Source organism: Vanellus vanellus (genome assembly GCF_965231255.1).
Source record: "Vanellus vanellus genome assembly, chromosome: 7".
Classification (NCBI taxonomy): domain Eukaryota; kingdom Metazoa; phylum Chordata; class Aves; order Charadriiformes; family Charadriidae; genus Vanellus; species Vanellus vanellus.
This window is the reverse complement of record NC_138912.1, coordinates 36,367,107-36,390,145: the sequence shown is the minus strand read 5'-3', so window position 1 is coordinate 36,390,145 and position 23,039 is coordinate 36,367,107. Positions and strand designations below refer to the sequence as shown.

At 37.8% G+C, this 23,039-nt stretch overlaps 1 protein-coding gene across 1 annotated transcript in view; it reads left to right on the top strand.

The window, feature by feature from the left end:
- Positions 1-18,310: 18,310 nt before the first annotated feature.
- CTNNA3 (catenin alpha 3) overlaps positions 18,311-23,039 on the top strand; it is a gene marked incomplete at both ends in the record, with an annotated part of 521,829 nt that continues 517,100 nt past the window's right edge. Inside the window, one exon of the mRNA XM_082486059.1 lies at positions 18,311-18,335. Within this exon, the coding sequence (XP_082342185.1) occupies positions 18,311-18,335 (25 nt within the window). The remainder of the gene's footprint in view (positions 18,336-23,039) is intronic.

Here is a 23,039-nt window from a genome sequence, read left to right as displayed (position 1 = left end):
TCTGTTTTCTTTACAGAAAATAGACTACTTGAAATCTATGCAAGTAATTTGTTTTAGGAAGATCTTATGCAATGCAAGAATATTTTTACTATTCAAAACTGAAGGAAACCAAATTCTAACAACGCATCAAAGTTCAGATTTGGTAATACCCTTTCAAGTAAGGGTATTTGTTCTAACTGTTCCTGAAGGGAATGAACCACAGCTGTTGGGTTTTGGCTGGTTTGGTTTTTTTTTCCTCCCCTGGACAAAAGTTTATGCATGTGTGCTATATATTGGTCTTCATATGCTTCTTACATGTATTTGCCTCGCAGCACATGCATGATGGCTAGGACCCAGATTTTCCACCATCCAGCAGGCTGTCTGAAGCTGTGAGTGAACTGATGGGTATCTTCTGAATCCTGGATGGGGACGTTTCCAGGATGAGTAAAGGGCAGTTACTGAGACAGACATTCTGCTCATGAATGAAAGCCTTTTGCCACTTAAGGTTGTTTAATGACATGGAGAGCCATACAATCAATGGCATGTTACCGCTTCAGTCTTTTATGTTATTTGCACAAAGTTATTTTAACCAGAAAGCGTTAACAGAAAACTTCTAAGTGCTCTGCATTTTGAATTTTGCCCACTTATTAAGGACAATTTGTAAGTGGGGAAAACTCCCCTTATCTATATGAAATATGCCTTCCCTGCTTTTCCAGATGCCTTGTTCTGTTACTCTCATTGAAGAAATATGCAAAAAATTTTCCATTATATTACTGGGAGTCATACATTAAAACATTCTTAAAGTCTAAATCAAAATGGTCTTGTTTTTAGACTACAGAAAAAATTCTTGCACTTAATTCTACTGAAGTAGTACTTAGTGCAGTGGTTTCTGAGAACTCTCGACAACTTTTTCCTGTGCTTTATTGAAGGAGGGTCTCTTTTAAATATTCCTTTTCTTGACTGAAATGTCAAATACAATTCTGTAGTTAAGAATTTTTCATAGCTTTTTTATTAGCATATTTCTTTTGTAAGCTGAGAAAATATAGAAATTGTTACTTATCTACAGAGGTTTTGAGCTACGCCAGGAAAATGTTCGAGAGAAAATGAGGAATCTATTACTATTTGACATGGGTTTGAGAGCTAGCAAAATCAATGTGAATATATCATGAATGTCTGTACTATGCAAATATTCACATCACTGGAAGTCTCACGCTATTTGACCTCTATTCTAATAGCTGCCCCAAACTGTGACAGCACAACTCCTATGTCTTGTTAATGAAGCTAATTGGCATCAATACTAAATTACGGAACCATGTTTTGGAGTTTGTATTTGATCTCCTTGTCAAGACATGTGTTTTAAATCTACTGAAAATTATGCTGGAAAGACAATTATACTCTGAAGCCATGCAAAATGCAGAAAACCTAAACAAGACACAGCAAAAATAAATTACAGTGTGGTCTCAGTAACAAGAGAACTTATTTACTTGGAAGGAGAGGGGTGGTTATAGACAGTGACTGAATACAGAGCTCAGACTACATTCAGCCTTTGGATTCAGTGGAAATGCCGCCCCTCCTCCCCACCTATTAGCAAATCTAAGCTGCTGCTTTAAACCAAACTTATTTGACATGGAAAACAAGGTTACCAGTCTGGGCGCACAAAGGGTAAGACCTTTGTCCTTTGGAGCACTGTATACTTGAGCACAGCTTTGTGTGGTGACACAAAGACACATGGACTGCTTATGAATTGTCTACCTGGAAACCCTTGGGAGGCTGACAGCTAAGCAGGAATAACCAATACATTTCTAAGACCACTGAGGTCTGAGAGGTTAGATCTGAAGCTTGAGGGAACACTTGAGTTCGGCTGTTCTCCATCAGGCCTTCTGTGGAAGGTGAAACCCTATAGCCTAACCATTCCAAGCCCATAGGCCTTTGCCAGGTTGCCATGACGTGTAAAAAGACATCTAAAACATAGGCGCGGTATCCTGAGCCATGGGAACCCGGAAATAGACTCTGTGTTCCTTTTGTCTCACAATTTGTAATGTCTTAACTTTTATATCTTGAATTTAGGAGCCTTTACTTCCTAGCAGGACTAAGAAGAAACTTGTTTTTTCTTTAAATGACAGTTGCCTTTATTTTGTGTTCACATGAATCTAGGACTCGGAGTTAAATGTGCACTTTCAGTAAAAGATAATAAATCAGGAGAGCTGGCTGACTTGTGTAAATGACAGACAAAGTGATATATTTAACCAGCTACATTCAATTCCATCTTGAAAAGCTCTGTCTCATTAGAGAAAATTGTTACTTGAGCAATGCTAGAGTGACCTCCAGCGTTCTTTGTGCAAGCTGCAAGTAAAAGAGCAGATAAGATGTGTTGCAGGTACCTAACACAGAAGGAGCGGGTTTGAGCACTTTCATATAACAGTCTTTGAAGATGAGCAGCGATCAAAAAGGGATTAGGGAAGAACGGTATCATTTGCAGAGCACTGTTTGAATTCTAGCACTTCACTATGAAGCTATTATGTTCCCAAGACAGAAGGAGATCTTACTACAACACAAATCACTAAAAATATTCTAAAGAAAGCCTCAACTAAAATAGCGTTGCAGTGTTAAGTCCTAGATAACAAGATAGGGAAACTCAACAATATCTAAAATAGTAATTAAAACCTCGAGATACAAGCCCGAAGTAAAACTGAAACAAACTCCTAAAATGTAATAAGAAGGTCTATTGACAAGTGCTGAAGAGCCTCTGCACGTACAGGTGTTTAATTAATAAAGCATACTGTCTATTGAACATAATCTTATTTTAAAGACCTTAAAGTCCAATATATTTGGCTACCTTTAAGAAGCTGAGGCAATGTAGGGGGAGAGAGGCCAAAAATAAACTGGTCTCAGACAAGTTGAGCAGCATTAAGCTTCCCCAGCATTCAAGTAGGCACTTAGCTTTAGATGCCTCAGCCAGCTGCTCGGGTCACCTCAGCGAGGGACAGCCCCGTCCCTGGTGGAGAAGTGCTCACCTATTTCAGAATGGTATGGACAGTTCTTTAGAAATACTTCCCAGTAGCCGTTGAGCAGCCCTGAAGATGACTAGATACGAGACTAAAAGTTTAACTAAAGCATTTGGTACGTCACAGGCTAAACTAGCAATGTTGATGCATATAGAGGGTTAATTTGCACATGATGATATTGCCAAAGAATTAGTTCGTTATCAGAATTCATGCATATAACATTGCTTTATGAATGTATTGTTCTATAATTTTAGAATTTTTGAACCTGTGGCACCTGTTTTTAAATGGGAATAAAAATTACAGCTGACAGCCTTCAGGAAGGATTGTGGTATTTAGAAAGTTTTCATAAACTGAAAATGCAATTATAATATACTTGCTTTGGAAATGCAAGCTAAACAAAAACCATCAGCGCTTAGAATTTTTCTTCACAGCCGTACTAAGTGTGAAGTAAACCTAAAAAAATTCTTTAGTATATCTCATGGGCTTTTAATGAAGATTTAACTGGTCAAAAATGAACACAGGATTAACAGATAAAATTTCCCAATAGATAAATATATTTTGGAAAGTAAATTTATCTCCCAAATGAATCTTAAAAATTTTATTTCTTAGTCATTTAAAACTAGCAAGAGCCGGACACTAGAACAGATAACAGAGAGAGAAAAGTATAGTTTAGGACTGCTATGTAGGTTTGCCCATGTTTTTTCATGTCTTCAACTTCTGTAACTAAAGAGGACAGATACTGCAAAATCTTTAATAGGAATATCGACAGTTTAACCAGCCAGTAGAAAAAATACTTGTGATAATCAGCATGCAAATGTATTCTTCAGCATTAAATAATCTCTCTATTATTACTGCCTTCTTTAGAAATGTAGGACTGAGCTCCAAACACTTCAGTGCTTCAGTTTTCTTGCCTTTTTTGACCTCAAGTGCAATGTTCGTTTGGCAACGCGTATTCCATCCCTTCTCACACATTCGCTCTCTGGCCTTTTCCTTAATCGATCTCGGTCAGCTTTACAAATGCAATAGTTTCAACATTTATTCCTGTTAGAAATCTATTAATATGTTACGTCTGTGATGATTGCAACAGAAAAATTAGATTAGATTCTGCCTGCTAAGTTAACAAGAAACATTTACAGCAATGTTAGTGGAACAGTAACTTTGTGCTTATGTGTAACTTAGAATATTCAAGAGTAAATTTTACATCTCCCTTGAAGAATGTGAATTGATGAACGCAACACAAACTGTCTATAACAACAGATAATAACACCACTACACTACATAATTTCATGTTTTCTTAGTGAAGCAGCTTACGAATAACAACAAAAATCATGCTGCATACTGAAGTACATCTCTTCTGTATTTCTCTCATTCTATCTATTAACTTTGTAGATCATTAAAAAAAGCTGAATGCCTAAACCATACACTCAATAAAAATAAGAATTTACTTCAGAAGCCCCTAGATGGCTAAAATTTTCCATTCGGTGTGCCTAAAAATGGATTTGGAGACCAGTTTCAGGTACAGAATCAAAAGGTCCAAAAGTTCATTTTGGAGCTGCTATATAATCACGCTATAGCCTATTGTTTCGTAAACTCCTCCAAGCAGTAGTTTGTTCATGCTGTGCTGTACACCCTTCCTCTTAATCCGCTTTAGTCAAATTCTTAAATATGGAATTAGTTTTTAACACTATTCCTCTATATTAAAACATTCTGTATTCGATTTATCCTAAGCTTTGGCAGTTCTTATGGCATCTCTGGTATCACTGAAAAGCCCTTAAAAGGAACATTAGCTGTTTCCATCTATCTTATGCATAATAGATATATTCATGGTGTAAGACTGATGTTAAATGCATATTATTTCTGGTATGCTTCTTTATACAGTATGCTTACAATCATTTAGGATCATTTGGGGAACAATGATTTATTTAACTTTTCTCCACGTTTTTGTGGCTAGTTCCATTGAGAGGTTTGGAGACTATTAGATATGAATGCTAAATAAAATGAAAAGCTGTTATTCATCATTTATAATTCCAACCACTATACCAAATTAACTTGCCGGTGAAACAGAAACTAATTCAGTGTGATTTTTTGCATGCTCTGTGAGAATTCTCCCTAATTAAGTAGTCGGTAGAGTTGTCAAGTTTCAAGGAGTTTGCATTTCATCTTACTATGCTTTCTGGCACAATTTATTTCAAAAAGGACCTAGGTAATTCTTTCATCATGTGGGTATGTTTCCTACTTCCCTTCCTAGTTCAGAACCCTGTACTGTGCTCCTCTTCACTGTTTGTTATCAAACATGGTCAGTCCCTTCCCCTGATTTGGCATTGCGCTTCCTTCTTTTGTGGCTCCTGTCTCTTTGTTGGGGCTGGTATGATGGTGCTCCATTTTCCTTTTGTTTGGTTGACAACTTTCTGACAGAAATATACTAAAATTCCGTATTAAGGTATTGCTAGCTTCTAAAGTATTTTACTTGCTTTGCTTTAGTTGCTTGACTCCACATTTACGGCAGCAGGATCTATTGCTAATGACCGAAATGCTATTTCTGGCATGATAAAAGGCAAGAGAACTTTCAATCAACCAAAGTGCTTAAGAATTGACACAATCTGATCTAGTAATCCTGCAGTGACATTAGAAATGTTGAATGGAATCCTGCTATCTTAAACCAAAAGGCTATTTAATGAATATTGCAGATGTTTATCTGGATAATGGAAAAGATGAAACCCATTTACTTTATTGAGACTAAGACATTAATTACTGTCTGGGGGATAGGAGCATTTTGAGAAAGTTTTAGCGCCTTTGTTACTTAAAGTCAGAGCTCTGCTCTGGCTTCCCTTCTTCTGGTCTCCCTCAGATGCGAATAGTGAGTACCAATATGGTCTCCGAGACACAAGTCTAATAAAACCTTCTCTGTCCTGTAACAGAAAGGTTCACATGAAATATGTTGTTTTGCCATTTCCTTTTTCTATTATGGATAGCTGTAATTTTTGATTTTTTTTTGAATATAGAATTTATTCTGGGACTGAACTAAAACTAGAGGATGCCAATAACTGCACGCAGATGACTCAGGTCCCTGGTTATGACATATGGAACTTTTAATTATTTTAAATTTGTCAATGATGACAAAACATGTTGCAACATAATAGCTGCTGGGCAGCTTCATAGAATTAATTGGTATCACAAGATATTATAGATATTATCTAGACAAAATTACAAAAAAAATCCTGATAGTTATGTAAACCAAACTGTTCTTCTAGTGATGGTCCTTTCTGGTCAAGGACTTAAGGCTGTTTCTGGTCAAGGACTTAAGGCTGTTCACAGCGTAGTGTTGAAGAAGTGCAGATGCTTCTGACTGACACGTTCATTGCATGCAAACATGGCTGCAGTTTCCTGTGCATCTGTCTGGCTCTGCTCACAGCTGCTTAATCAACTTAATTAAAGCAACATCTTAAAAGAAGTAAGTATGACGTCTGTCAACACAAGTATATGAATAAAGGTGTACTGTTTGCTAATCCTGCTTATGCAGCTAAATATCAATTTAGGTGTCTAAACATCCATGCATACCCAAAGAGAGGCATACAATTTTATGTTGAAGCTTTCATCTAACACTTGAAAATTTGATTGTTAAAGTTAACAGACTGCTTTTCCCTTTAGTCTTCTCATATGTTCAGTAATGGATCCTTTTCAGAAAAGTCCTATTAGTTGTACTTAAATTTTAATGAAATTATAGGTTCAGTGTTACAAGATTATCAGGTTATATCACTGAACATCATTACAGGTGTCAGTGCAGCCAAATGTTTAATTGCATTCTTATTTTTAAGTAAACAATCCTAGGAAATTTAGGCATGTGTACAGTCCACTACTGGATTTGGGGCCTTTTTCCTTAATGCATTTTTACCAGATTTATTGGTTTTCTACAAAAAGCACATTCCATGTCTCTACTTGCAACTGTTTTATACACACATGACATTTTTATGAAAACAGAAACGAGGTAAGTGGATAGGCGCATACCTCTGATGCTGCAGGTAAGCGGATACGCTTTCAAAATCTAAGTATGCTAGATATCTTACAAAAATGCCACTCTGTGTGCGAAAAATAACCTCACAGTATGAGACCTGGCTTTCACAATGCATCTGCCATGCTGTAAATACAGAGTAACGTTATTTACCACCTGTATGACAATAAAATATGCTTCTGGCGCTGTACTGCTTGACTTTTGTCCCTGTTCTGAGCACAGATCCCTATGTAGGTATGGAGACCCTGATTTACTTCAGACTTCTCTTTTGTACGAGTCAAATCTTAAAATAGAAGACTTTTTTTTTTTCATTTTTCATTTCACCATATTTTTCCAGTTTGATAGATCTCCCTCCCTAAAAATAATATATACAGAGTCTATTTAGTAGTTGTAATGAAAACCTGTGATTTTTGTTTTACAGGCTGTTTTTCTCATTGTCTTTACACAAACAGAGGAATTATGATACTGGGTAAAACCAGTAGGTGCATCTCGTGCAATGTCCTGATTTTTGTTAGTACCTCCATATTACCAGATGCTTTAGAAGGAAGTTTAAATGAGATGATAGTGGGCAATTATGAAAAAATCCCCTCTTCAGAAAAATCTCGTTGTTGATCAGTAGTTGGCTTAACCCTGAAACACACATTTGTGCCTAAACAGAAAATCTATTTGTAGCATTGATAGGTTGCAATTATTCTGACTCCAACTTTAATTCCTATTAAGCTTCAGTGGTAGACTGCAGCAATAAAGCTTTGCAATTCCTTATACGTTCAAAATCAAATACTTTTTATATTGTGAATTATAAGATCTTGAATGTAGGAAAGCTAAAACTCAGTAACAGAGAGAATAGTTGCAACTTTGATTATCCTTTGAAGTCAAATTTCAATGGGTCTTTCAGCTCAATGTCCTCTTTGTTTCAAACTAAGCTTCCACATATACATTGTTATACGCTATTAAAAGATCTACTAAATACACATCTGCTTTTAGCATTTTGCTTGTGCAGAAATCTATGGTATATAATATTAGCACTCATGGTTAAAAGGTTGATTTTTACATGTCTATATTGTTGACAATTTCTGTTGCTGGTGGGCTGCACGTGGAGAAACACAATGGTAAGGTGCTTTTGTTGAATTGTCTGAGAACCTTGTGATCTTCGTGAATATTCTAATCTTTTTTATTTTGGGTTGTTATCACCTTTATAGCCTACATTTCCTACTTAAAAATATTCCTAGTGAAAATGCCGAAAGATAGTTTGAAGAAATAAGCCTCAAGCAATGGAAGTCTTGAGATTCGTTTCTTGTCTTTGAGTGGATCCCGAGAAGACCTAAACAATGGTTCTGGAACTCCAGGCACTGCTGTTTCATTTCTCATGCTCATGGTGGTATGATTAATTTTGCAATTTAAGCTTCCAAACTGCTAATTTCATACTGCATGCCTTCTCAGTAGTACTGGGAAGTAGTGCCTTGTAAGCAGGCTGTTTTTTATAGAGTTTTGTCTTTAAATAATATTATCTATTGTTTGTTTTAAATTATAGCTTATGGATTCAATTACAATTCTGGCAAGTTTGATTAAATACTACTGTACAAATGTGAAATGTATTAACTCTGCTCAGTACTTCCATTAAAAGTAAAAAAATTAGTAAAGCAACTGAAAATAGAAAGAAATTACTAATTACTGAATTTACTTATAGATACTAGTTGAATGCAAATGGACAGCCAGAATATTGGAATGTGCTGTCTGTAAAAGAAAAAAAAATATCTTTTTATTTCTGAAGTGATTCAAGTGACAGCTAACATCAGAAGTTATTGTAGCAGTGTGAAATTTTGTTAAAGATTTTGATTTTAAAGTTTCCTTTGGCCTAACGTAGTCTAAATTATCTAAGCAAACATGATGACACCTATAGTGGTGGACACAGGGGTAAGTCTAAGGTGCTGGGTCTGGTCACACACTCTATCGATGCCACGTTGGGGCCAGATTCAGCCACTCACCAGTTACGACTTTTGATTTGCCTTTTGTGGGAATGAAATCCAGGTGTCTAAGATGCACGAAACCCTGATGTTAATCCACCAGGGTCCTTACCTGGATGATCACAGACCAAGACTGGGATGCACTACAGATTGTGTCCACCCAATGCAGATATGGATACCTCGTCTGGGTTGAAATTTGATTTATTTTTATGGATACTTTGGGTTGAAATTTGGTTTATTTTTATGGATACCTTGTTTGACTAGAAATTTGATTTATTAAAGTTCCGACGTGCTTTGCCAGAAGTGGTGGGCCTGACTAGGTTTAGGTCTCATTCAAAGCAGTGAAACTCTACCCAGAGCCCTATAGCACAGCATACAACAGCAGAACCTTGCCTTGTGAACCCAACGGGAAAAAAAAATCACGATAGTTAGTAAAACTGGCAGAATAAGCTACCACCTGAAAAAAACAGCTTATGTCAAGGCATGCTACATGAACACCGACATAAAATGATTTAACTTGATATGTTAACTTGATATGACATTAACTCACCTGAGCGTCCGTTTGTATGTTGAATTCTCACAGCTATGGCTGGGAAGTGGGTCTTGCCAATAGCGGCGTCCGTTTGTGGAAATGTCATTTCCCGCTCGCAGGGCGCTGAGGCGGCAGCGTGGCAGCAGGCCTTCTCACACGCGCCTTTCGGAAATGCCTTTCGCGGTAGGCAAAGAGAGGGCAGAACAAGAGCTGTTTGTCACAGCACAGTGTAAAAGAAGCAGCTTTGCTGACTGAGCAGCAGTTTGGCCGGCAGTGGGGGAATTAAAAGAGTGAGATACCCTCATAGATTACCTGTGCGGGTACAAACGCGGGGTGAAGGGAAGGGTCTCCTCAGCGCGGCGCCCGCCCGCCCGCCCCTCGGGGCCGCAAGTGGAGCCGTCGGGCGCCATCTTCCCGCCTCTCCTGTCAGTGGCGCTGCGGGCGCCGTGCGTCTTCCTCTGCCGGCGGGGGCCGGAGAGGGGTGAGGAGAAAAGGGCGGCGGCGGGTTGGGCCTTCGCTCTCCTCAGGCCCGCCCTCGCTCCGGGTGGGTTTTCGTGCCCGCCTCAAGCTATGGGGCGAGACCACCTGTGGGGCAGAAGGGGCAGAGAGCGGTGGAAACGGGGGGCAGGGCGTGTTAGAATAAGGGTTGTGGTGGGAGACTGTGTCCTCAACAGGCTGGTTGAGACAGACAGCCCTCCTTGGCATGGAATTTGAGAAGACTCTCGGGGGTAAAGAAGAGGTATATGAATGTCCCCTCTTACTGAAGAGAGGATGTGGCCCAGAGAGGCATTTCTAGATAGTCTGGTGAATCATGGACCTGGCTGCTTTTTGCTCAGAGCTGTGTGGCGATTTTAAACTGACTTATGTGGCATGAGTGGTATGAGCATGTAAGTAGGCAAAAAATATGTTTTATTAAAAATATAGGGGTTTTGACAGGTGTCTTTTAGGGTAGTATATTCTGTTTTCATCCATCTTGCCAGGGAAATGCCTGCACTCACCTCAGCCGCCATGTTTCTGGCGTATTAGTGCAAGCGCTCCCCTCAACCTTTACCAGCAACAGCCTCAGCAAAATTTGAAAGTGTTTTCAGGGCCTTCTGTAACGAGGTGCTTATTTTTATTGGCTGGGGATGGCAAGACCATTGGTTTTACCGATTCTGACTGCAGACCTGAAGTTACCAGAGCTTTTGAAGTAATGCCTCTGATCAGGCACTGTGTGTTGGAGAGAGAAATGGAGGGAAAGAAGGGTCGGGGGGATAGGGTTTTGTTTCCTTTTGCTGTTGGCTTTTTTTTTTTTTTCCCTCTGTTGGGTTAAACCTTATGATATTGCTTAGTAGACACGCTTGGTTGGTTTCTTTTGTTTTAAAAAACTGGAGAATAAACTCCCTTTATATGAGGGAATGAGATGACTCCAGCACGCACAGCTCTCGTAATTCGTCAGAGGAATTGCCAAGGTGCTGGCCTGCAAGAAGCTACTGAATTGTGTAAGTACCTGAATGAGTGATCACCTAACTTGTAAATTTAATAAATGTAACAGAGAGGAACAGAAATCTTTGAACAAAGGAATAACTTCATCTATCTAAAATACACCTTTTTTAGAATAAATACAGATATAGAATGAGGGAATTAAAGAAAATATCCCACAAGTATTTCATGATTACTTTAATGTAGTTTTTGCAGCAAAATGACTGTTATTTCTGTAGTGAGAGCTCATTTTTCTGTGTGGATACCATCAGATTGGATTAACCAGCAGAACATTTCACAAAACCAGATTAAAACTGCTCAGTGAAGTTAGTGAAAGATGATGGGCTAGGTATAGAAGTCAGAGGATTAAATTTAGCAAGATGGAAAGTTGAGATAAGGAGTCATGATTAGTTAATAGCAAATGTTAAAGAGGCTTGGACAAGGCTATATGAAGGCTGTTAAGGAAATCTAGAAGACAGGCAAGGTGGAAGATTGTAGTGTATAGCACTTTACAGTAATCCATACCATCAACATATTTTTAGATATTGTGTGTGGAATATTTTAATGGTACTTAAGAATTGGTGCTGCAGCAGTATTTGCGGTGGGTACTGCATAATTGCAATATTTGCAGTGCTTTCTTGTAACGACCTGTGACTATCACTTTGTTTCACAGGTAACCTATGAAACCCAAGTTTGAGTGGAAAAGCTTTATAGCAACAAATTAATAGGAGGATTTGTGAAGATAAAGACACATGTAGTTGAAATCTATGGGACACCTGTGGTACCTCACAGTATCTCAAATGGCACTAGCTGCTTAGCTTAAGTGGCTGAATCCTATTTCTTATTTGATAATGCAAATGACAGGACAAAGAACTCGAAATAAAACTATAATTTTCCACAGCCCTCCTTTAGAGTACCTTTAAATTAAGGAGGATCTCTGTTCACCACTGTAGCAATTTATTTCACAAATGAAGCACTGATGTAGTTGCAATGATCTAATGATTAAAAAAATATAATAGGGATCATCTATATAACTCCACTTCTCTATATTGAATCTTGCAGTTAAGTGAATTGCATTTTTGTTTGTTCTTAACTTTCAAATAACGTTCTTGAAGCAAATACGAGAGCTAAGAAATGCTGAGAAATACTAACTGCACTTAGTAAGATTTAGACTTGGATTTTAATACAGTGCTCAGAAAACTAAGTCTTTCTTAGTTCGGCCGTTTTCTTCTCTGGCTATTGTTGTTAATGCCTTCTAAATTCATGAGTTGAAGGTGAGCAAAGAAAGGATTATTTTTCAAGGTGGAACCTTGAAAAAATTCTGAGGAATGAATGATAATAAAATTGTAAGTTTAGCATGGCAATACCAGGTACCTTTCCACATAACAAATTATTATATAATCTAGAAAAGTCTGCTTAGTTTCTATGAATAATATTTGATGCTTTTGCAGGGGAACAAAATCTTATGTAAGATGTTCTCTATACATCTTTTGACTGACTTTCAAACCTTTTCCTTCTATGCAGCTTTAAGTGCAGAAGACGCTACTGAAATTGGTTGGCCGCTGCACAACAGCACCCAAATGTGATAGATTCCCCCACACACACTATTTCAGTATTGCCTCTTATATCTGTCCAAGTCTTGTTTTTTTTTTTTTTTTCCTCACCTGTGAGTAGTCACAGTATGTTCTCATTCGTCAGTGCTCTTTTTTGTTGGTTGGGTTTTTTTGGTTTTTTTTTTTTTTGGTTGGTTGTTTTTTTTTTTTCCTAGTTGAGCCTCTCCAATGCTGTTAGCTGGTGTCAGATTACTTCAACCTTCAGGCTGCTGGTGCCCTTTTTACCTCTAAATCAGCTAAAAATAGCCAAACTGCTGTGGTTGAAATTTTCCAAAAAGAAAATTAAGCCTGAGGTGTGGACCTCATAGAAATTTTCACACTGAATGGTTTAAGACCATTAAGATCTTGAGCAGCAGAATAGAGTCTTTAGCAGAAGAGATACAAATATTGATCTACTTAGGCCTTTTCAGAGTTTTTTTCCATGAGCACTATTGCCTACTACACGTCAGGGTACTCAAATTTGCTATAATAGTAAAATAGCAAAGCTTCACTCGTGTCCATTTCTTAAATGGCTACTTTGGTGGAAAATCTTACAAATGTGGGATTTTCTATTGGGAAGTATGTTTTGAGTATTTTGTGAAGGTGAATGAAGAAGGTTGTCATGTACAGCATGGTTTGTGTGAACTGTTATGGTATATACGTTGCAACTATATTTGATCTGGGTTTTACAACAGTGGCTTTTGCTTTTCTTCTTCTCATTTCCCACTCATGTTCAACCTAAACTTCATTGATTTCTGAGGGGCTTTGCCATTGACTCCAATGGTGTCTGATTTAGGGTCTAAAAGCTCAGTGCCACCCTATGTCTGCAAGACTAGGAATGAGCTTGGGGTTTCTTTAAGTGGTATTTTCAGTAGCAAGTTGTCAGTGAAGTCAGGAACTCACAGCTTAGGAGGAGGTCCCAAATGGGTACTGCCCTCCCCATTTTGACTCTTTTCCCCTCCTATTTTGTTTCTCATAGACTAGGAATGACAGACAACCATTTGCAGTCTCACTGTCAGTGCCTCTGGAGTCAAGCTGCATCAAAGAAGTTCTTCACAGAGCTGTTTCTGGGATCTCTTGTTAGATTCTTGATACAAAAGGTAAGATTGAAGAGGAATGAAGGGAATTTTCCATTTAGTGAAAGAATATGAAGCTGTGACTCGAACTCTAGTTGCTTAATCAAACAATTGCCTCAAAAGTTTGAGTTAAAAAGCTGGTTTTCTTAACCAGCTTTCTCGAAAAAGAACTTTTAAACATGATTTTTTTAAATGTTCTGAATATTGAACATCATGATCTTACTTGAAACCAGTAGCCAAAGCTGTGCAATGTGTTTGCATGTTTTCCAAATATGAAAAAACAGGGGAATATTGGAAAAGGAAGGATAAAATGTTGCATGGGTGCTGTTATTTTAAAAAGTTTAACTTACCTCCTGCTACTTTTGCATGTAATGCAAGGAAGGTTTATGTAAACATACATTTATCACCTCAGTGTTGAAAATACCGAATTACTGCACAATTTTATACAATTATTTTTGATTTTAAAATATAAAAGGCATTTGTTTATAAGTGAGGGGTAATGGAGGGCTGTTACGTTCGGTATAATAGTTGGCATATTTCAAAAACTTTATGTACACTAGGACAGTTTTCCGTGATGTAAAATCCATTTGGATTCCTCTTATTAAGACGAGCTGTGTTCAGAGCTAGTGAAACCCAAAAGACATCAAACAGCAGAGAATTAGGCCTGGTGACAGGCATTTAGAAAAAATGCATAATAAATTGTTGCTGCTTTCTCCTATTCCTAATCAGTTGGTCCATGTTAGGAAACTAATCTACATTGGAACAAAGTTTGGTTGCTTTTGTGTGTGGTGGGGTGTGTGTGTGTGTTGTTTTTTTTTTTTTTTTTTTTTTAATGGTTGCTCTTCAGCCAAATCCTTTTGAGTTGGACTGAGAGTGGAGGTCAAAATGGGCAGAAATGGCTTTAGTCTTTACTTCTGAAGCTGTTTCACCAGAAATGATATATCAATTAACCACGACAGTAGGGTTTTTCTTCTGAGCCACGTTTTGATTTGAAACTGGTTGTCTGAGTTGATAGAGGAAATAGGGTGCTGTGCAGCACCTGGAACCCCACTGGAAGAATTAATCTGCATGTCAGAGATCTGGCCATGTATACAGGCATGGTGTGGTTGGATTATGGTTTTGTTTAAATATTGTTTTTCTGTTCCCTCTTTTTTAGATCATGCTTTTGTAGCTGCTAGCTAACTAGCTGCTTGCCAACATCCAAAATGATGCAGATTCTGAGAACCAGTTCTCTTTGATACTTCTTAAGTATATATTAATTTTGAGATACGCATGAAAATAAATCTCATATGCTGCCCTTAATTTTGCAGTTGTTTTGTGCGTGTCTGTAGACAACAGGGAGGAGTTATACTATTTGGATCATTGAACAAAGCAAATAATGCAAACCTTTATATCAATTTGAAAATAGTTACAGAAAATGGTACATGATAGTGAGGTATCCTGGGGTAATGCATGGGTACGAAACAAATTGGTTGGCAAGAGTAGCAGCTCTACAAAGACAGGGCAAAACCATGGGGTTTTTTACCTCACTGCAACTGAGTAAGAGAGATATTTGTTAAGCAAAACGGTATAGTATGATGTTGCAATAGATAATGTGAAGCAAAAAAAAAAAGGGAAAATGAGGCGATTGCATTTAACAGAAATAAAAAAAAAAAATCTCTCAGTAGCGCATCATGGATTTTTTTTTTTGTTGTCTATTTTTTTAATTAGTTGAACAATATCCTATTTTTAGTGGAAGGTCAACTTGAACTTTATTTAAACAGTCTCTGGTTCTGAATAGAGATAGGAACACTTTAAAAGTGATAACAAAAGGGAGGGCTTGGAGCCAGACCTTCTTAACCTATCGTTACCAGCACAGGATAGCCATCCATGTAGGAACTGTATGCCATTTAGAGAGGGGTCCTTGTTCCGTGCTCAAAGCGCATGCAGTGAAAATAGCACAGGGACTTAGGTGGAAGGATTTCTTTTTTTTCTTTAAGAGTTTGAAATGGGTTGAAAGAGATTAGTGAAAACCTTTTCTTTGTGAATGAAACGCTGCCATCTGATATCACGGCACCTTCTTTTTTTGTCTTTTTTGAAGTAAATGCTTTTTCAGTGTCTTAAGTATTACAACGGCAGTTCCAAGACCAAAAACTCCAGTAACTGCAAAAACGTACCTGAAAGAAGTGCTATGAAGATAAAATTGGTAAAGCATTTCTAAACCGAGCAGGATTGTTTTGATTCTGCTGACACCCATAATGGTGTATACCCACTACAATTTCATTGATATCAGTGGAATTATTTAGTTTACTGCAAATATAGTGAGAGCATTGTCAGGTTCAAAAGTTTCCATGGTTACACTTCAGTGGAGAAGATTTTCCTTGCTGTGGCTGTAGTAGGCTCAGGACCAAAGCACACATTTTTGGGTAGCTGTTTGTTGAAAAGCAGAGTCTGGCATGCTAGTGCAACGCTGTAGGTTCTGTAGCTGGTCAGGCTGTAGGATTCACACCTCTGCTGGAACATCTCCTAGAACTTGTCAGTGTGTCACCACTGGCTGGAAGCGTGTACGTTGAACCAAGGCAGTAATTTTGATAGTATGTTTAAGGGATAGGAATGTATTAGCTGACCTTACTAATAATACGAAATACTGGTGTCTCGGTAACTTTGACATAAGCGTGGAAGGTGAGTTTATATTCTTTAGATTTATAGTGTAAATTGTATTTGGAAACGTTTTACTCTTCTTAGCCTGTTTACTGACTTCAGTTAAAAAAAGTGTCAGAAAGGTGCTCTAGTGACTAGATGGTTGTACCCCAGTACTCCATCCCTGTCCTGCCACTGGCATTCTGTGTGATCTTGAGTAAATAATTTTTCCTCTGGGATTCTATTTCCTTATGTTATATTGGAAGATGACCTCTGCTTGAAAAAGTGCTGTGATGGAATGCACTGTAGAAAAAGTAGGCATGACTGTTTAACAAAGAAAAAAGATCGTGTTCTGAATGTTATGACCCTGGGAAAAATCTTCATTTGCTATCTCGCTAGACGTCAGAAAGTCTGCAGGAGACAAGTTCATTCAGGTGTAATGCTTTCCCCATCTCAAATGTTTTTTTCCGTAAACTTTAATTAAAGCTTTTCCTGCTGTTAGGTCAGTCATAACCTGTTCCTTGCCATGTGGATTTTCTGATATCCTGTAAGAACTAGGCTTACGCTATGTTCTTTTCCTTGATAGATTCATTATAAGGGATGATGTAGGATTCCATTTATGCCAAGAACTGTGTTGAAGAACTTGGTGGAAATCTTGTGTCCTTGAGAATTTCAGCTGCTTTTCAGATGTGGTTAAGTTGGCCAATGGATTAAAAAAACGCTCTAGGGAGAAAGCAGACACAGATGGAAGTGAAAGGGAATGTGAAAAAACCCATTTGTTCTTTTTTGCTCTCAGCGTTAAAAGTTATCTTCCAGTTACTTCACTCCAAATCTACACCTAAATGCAAACTTTAAAGCAGCCTTCAGTGAATAAATGTTATTAACAGATCTGAATCTTGCTTCCTTCAATTCTCCACCTCTACTTTCCTTTGCGGTGTCTTTGTATTGGCAGACATGTTTCCTGTTACTAGTGATAAGAAGTGATAAAATCTGAGGTGGTTAGAGTGTAACCTGACAGCTTTTTATGGAAACTTAAATAATTGGGCAGGTGCATTATAGGTTTTCCCTGGTGTTAAAAGGGCCAGATCCTTCCCCGGTGTCAGAGATACTGCTGCGTTCCAGGGCATGATCTGACCCACAAAGTACGACTGGTCCTCAAGCAAGAAAAGTCCGTGCTGTTGTATTGCGAACAGAACTAGTAGGTTTTAGCATTCTGAATACTTACTTCGTGTATCAGCTAGAGGATTGAAGAAAAACACAGCCTGTTTTTGTTGCTTTTATAAAACCCGATTTGCACTTGCTGTACTGACTGTGTAGCAAAAGGACTAAGAGATTTTATTCCCAGAGTGGTGTTGGCACTGATTGATGAAGCTGTATAGTAAATATGAAAATGAAGAACAAATAATAAAACATGTTCTGTTACATGTTGTCAGCAACGTTTCACGTGTTGGAAGTTCTCAGGTCTCCTGTCCATGTGTATATCTTGTTTAAAAATACCAATCCAGATGATTTTGTTTTAATATTTTTTTTCTAGTCTTCCCAGGCAATAGGCCTGTGGATTTTATGAAATTGATAGGATAATATATTGTATGTCAGCACAGAGTAACATACAATGGGGGGGGGAAGAAAACAATTTTGGTGCCAAGTTACTGGACAAGAGCCTTATGAATCCCTCTGCTGTCCAGCTCAAAAGTCTGAGACTGAGTCATTGCCTGGAGACAGAAATTGGCATACAATCAGAATGTATGGGAAAACAATAGCTGTGCTGAAATTTATGAGAATAAGCACCAGAACTATCAGTAGTAACATGTTTCATGTAATCTAATTGTTCAAAAGCCTTTTAACTTTAAATTTTTTTGACATATATGTGCTCTAGTATATAGCTTTAAGGATGCCCATCCCCCTGCCACCCCTCCAGCAGCCACTGTGTCCTGTCAGTCATCCTGAAATACACTGGAGAGCTTGTCAGGCAGTCCCTTGCAGATGCCTCAGAAGCCAAATAGTGAGCCCTAGCAGTTGCACTGAAGTTCCTAACACAAGGAAAGTACATAGACAATTGCTTTAGTGCTGAATATGGACCATTTATATTCTAGGATAGGTGAGTGATGTGCTATTGGCTTTCTAATGATCTAGCAGGAAATGGATTCTAAAGATAACGTTTTCTAATTTATGCAGATTATCTTTGGCTCTGCTTTCTGACAGTAATTAGTTTATCTATGTCTGTATACAGTATACTTACAGGTTATTTAAAAGCTGCAGGTACTGTGTTCCCATTGTATTGCAGATGGATACAAGCTTTGACTGTTTTTCCTGTGGTGTGGTTTTTTTTTTTTTTTTTTTTTACACCAAAAGCCTCAGCAGTTTCACTTTGGGCATGTCTGCTGAAAAGACAAAATTCTCATTATCTTAAAGTTTGTAGCACTTGCTAGGAGTGTGCAGGTGGTTGCTTTTCTGGCTGTTCTGAAGCAGAACTGTATCTCGTGACACATGCTTAACATCCTAAGTGTTGTGAGAGCTGCTGGTCTACAGTGCTGAAATTGCCTACTGTAAAGGTTAATGTAACTGAGTGTGAGGTTATAGCAGCCTTTTACCAAAATATCTCACAGACAATATCCATGCTGTAATTAGAGGGCATATGATACTGTCGTAGACATATGCATTTAAACAAAACAGTAGATGGACTGTGATTCTCATTTTTTCCTGCGGCAAGCACCAAAATTTGTTGTCTTAATGAAGATGGTCTGGAAGGACAGAAATTCACTTTGTAAGTGGAAATATCAGCAAAAACCTCAGAATGATCTTTACTGGCTGCATATATTTCTATCACCTGTTAGAATTACAGAATGGTTAGAGTTGGTAGGGACCTTGAAGATCATCCAGTTCCAACCCCACTGCCACGGGCAGGGACACCTTCCACTAGACCAGGTTGCTTAAAGCCATTACTCTTGCCTTGATTTAAAAAAAAAAAAATAAAAACAATCCTATTTACTGATTAGCTGATATGGTAAAAAACAGTAAGGACATCCTGGTAAGTTAAAAATAGGTAGTCAAGGAATCAAAATAATTTGAGATTTTTTGTAGTCTTCATTGCATTGGCTTTCAAGCTTGTATTCATACTTTGGCTGCTGTAAGGAAGTTTCAGGAAACATTAGAATTTTCTTTTTTTTTTTTTTTTTTCTTAAAAAGACAGAGACTAGAATCAGCAAGTGAGCCCTTAAGTGGGTTATTTATACCTTAGAATATAATTGACATTTTCAGAAACAATAATTTTTGCAGTTAACTTTCAGTTAATGAAAAGTTATGGGCCTGACCCAAGGCTAAAAAGCTACTGTTGAGTTCAAAAGCAGGTTGAGCCAGGGCTTGCTCAAAGAATAAAAATGCTTATGTTAGACAATATGCTAAACTTAAAAAAACAAAACAAAAAAAAAAAAACAAACCCAAAACAACCAAAACCAACAACCAAACAAACACACACCCCCCTCCCGAAACCAAAAAACCCCACCCAAAACAACCAAAAAACCCAGGAAAAGGAAAGTCACAGCACATAGATTCACATTTTTCTGATCTGCAAAACCAGGATTTGATTTGTAACACTTCCCAAGTTTTAGACTGCTCAGTGTTAGGATTCTGGAGCACAGTGATCTCTAGTCAGAGAAAGTGACTATAATTACAGCTATGTTTTTATCTGCTAAATTTTAGAAAAGATCTGATCTTTGTAGATGACCTGTATTGTAGGAAGTTGTGCTGAGAGAAAGGGGAGCAGCGCTTGCTGCAGGCAGCAACGGTTTTTATTTCCCTTCTATCAAGGAATTGAGGGGAAGCCACAGCAAAGTTAAAGCATGAGTGTATCTGTAGAAAAAATAACCTGAAAATCATCTAGTGATTTCTTCAAATCTTATTAGAAGCATGAAGTGCTATCTCCATCCAGTTCTTACCTGTGCCCTTGCAACTGATGTATGTCTCGAGCAGAAAAAAAATCACGACACAATAGATATCATCTATTTGCAAATGTTGATGAATTTCAAGAAGCACTCGTATACTGGGAGGCTTGTGTAAATGTCAAGGATAAGGGTTGTGAACCAATGAAGTCATAAAGATTTTTATTTTTTTTAAATGTGAATAAAAGGCAGATTAATTGAAGTGTTGGTCAAAGATTTAGAGAACCGGTGAATTGTAGATGGTAAAGAAAAAGTCTGTCTTTTCAAGAGTGTGAAATGATGTGGTTTGATGCAATCCCAGTGAAGCTGGAGGAGAGTATCCTGTTGAATTCAAAGGCTTTTTGACTCCAGGTGGACACAGTAGAAACAGCTTTTCAGCAACGTGGGTGCTTCTCTGCTGTATGTTCACAGGCTGCGCCAACATGCTGACAGGTAGGCACAGAAATGACACGCTATTTGCCAACACTGCAGTCAAACAAAGGTGCATGCACTACTGTTTTATTATGGGAGACGCAGTTTAAGAAGCCGTTAAATAGCAGTGCAGTTTGGAATTGAAGCTAACTGTAAGAGCAGAGATGTGAATGACATTTGTGGCTTTCAGAGCAAGTTATTAGTACTTTAGGAAAGCTTACTTTAATGGGTTACAAAGGATGTCCTGTTAATATTTGCTGTCTTGAATTAAAGACATTTGAGTTGAGGTCCGAATGTTAGTGGGATCCTGGCATCCAGGTTACTGATACCTCCCTTGCTAGTATAGCAAATGTTGCTGGAAATAACTATATAGGTGTAGCTATAAGAAAGCTTGAGTTTTAATCTACTTTGCAGACACAGAACCTTTCTGAATATTCATTGTTCAATAAGATGATGCTGTTAATAGGTGTTGGCCCTTTGAGACTGCATTTTGTACTAGACCTCTCACTCTTGAGGTTTAGACTTCACTTACATCATTATATATTTAGTGAATTTCCAGAGTTACATTGTTGAGAAATTGGTTTCACTTTTATTTTTTGTTTCCACAGATAACCCATGGGTATTAACAGTAAGAGTCACTATAGATAAAGTGAACAGTAAAAAAAGAACCTGCTTGTGTGAATACAGAGTGGGCATCTCCTTGACCTAAGCTGTAAGAATAAACTCTTGTTGCAGAGCTCAGGTCACCAGGGATGTTATGTGCACAATATAAAGAAACCAGAGGGTGTTTCACTTTCACAATGCCCTAAGTTGTAGTTGTATGAAGCCTTCTGGGTGATTGTGAGTTTGTCTTAGTGATTCCTCCACTAAACAGCCGATGAAAAGACCCTGCCTTATTTCTTGCTTTGTTGCAAGATATACAGCATATTATCGAGAGCTGATTATCATATTTGTCTTTTTTTTTTTTTTTTTTTTTTTTTTACAATTTTATGGTTCTGCAAAGACTAGATGGTGTCTAGAATATACAATCAGGTAGAAACTGTATAAAGCTTTTGTCCTGAAGAATTCACTTTGTTAAAAAAAAAGAAACAAAAACAAACCAACATCGAAACAAACCCAGCAACAAAAACCAACCGAACACACCCCACCCCAAACACCCAACATCCCCCTCCCCAAACCTAAAATATTTTTAATGCTTCACATTTGAGATATCCTTTTTCCAAACTGTATGTTGCTGAGATATCACGGTATGCGATAATGGTGATCTAAACTATTGTACTATTTGGGTGCATATGGTATAGTTAATTGCGAAGTTATGAAGTCAAAAGAACTGCTAAAATGAACGGAGGGGTCATTGGATGTTACAGGCATGAGGATAATGTGTATGTAACCTCCAGTTTACTCTCAGTGCAGCTTTGTAATTTTAGGAAGTCATTTGTTTTCAAAAATCTCATGGGAACTAAAACTGAAAGGAATAAAAGCTGAGCTTTGAAACTACAAAACTGGTCATAGCCGAAAAGAAGGATAAAGGGATTATGTTAGAATTACTTTTAAGTCAGTACCCTAGACAAGGTAGTTGCCCATTATTTCTTGCCTGTATGAATCTCTCCTTATAAGGTGCCAACAACTGAATACTCCTATGGAAGTAAGAAATGGGCATAACTACTTAATAGAGACTTGCCCTCATTTACAGTTTTTCAGAGGTGGTATCAACCTGTATAATCTGGTTTCACACTCGTTACTTCCTAAACTACAGAGGGATCAGGAGAATATAGGTAGTTCTACTTACTTGAATGTAAGCACTGAAGAATTATTTCTGGATACAGGTGATTTAAATGATGTGAGCGTTTTTGTAAACAAGTTCTAATGTTGGTCTGTGTGTGTGTGCATACCATGTTGTATTTTTACAACCCCCCAAAAACCCTATAGAACGCCCCCCCCCCCAAAAAAAAAAAAGAAAAAAAAAAAAAGGCACTTTAGTTGCAGCCCTGTCTTTCCAGATCACTTTTTCATGGGCAACTTTTCTTGTGCATAAGGAGACTCTGAAAGTGGTACGTGTAAAACCGAAGAATGCAAAACAATTGTTTATTGATTGATAGGTATGATAGAGAGGTAGGACTGATAAACCACCAAACTAAGCATTAATATTCCCCCTGTTCCCAATGAGTCAGATGAGGAAGGGTTGGCTTCTCTTGCTTCTCTGTAACAGGCTGATCCTTGATGATACAGTGTTGCTCTCTTCCAGTTCTCCTCTTTTTTTCATCCTGTAGGGTTTTATTCCTTTTCATGCCAGTACTTTTCCTCTTGATTTATTGATCTACTAAATATTACCATCCTGACAAATTTCTGTATTTTTACTTTTTTTTTTTTAAATAAAATTTTAAAAAGATTTGACAGATTCATCAATAGTATGCGCTTAAATGGATGCTAGGTAGGGATAGTGTGCTCTAACA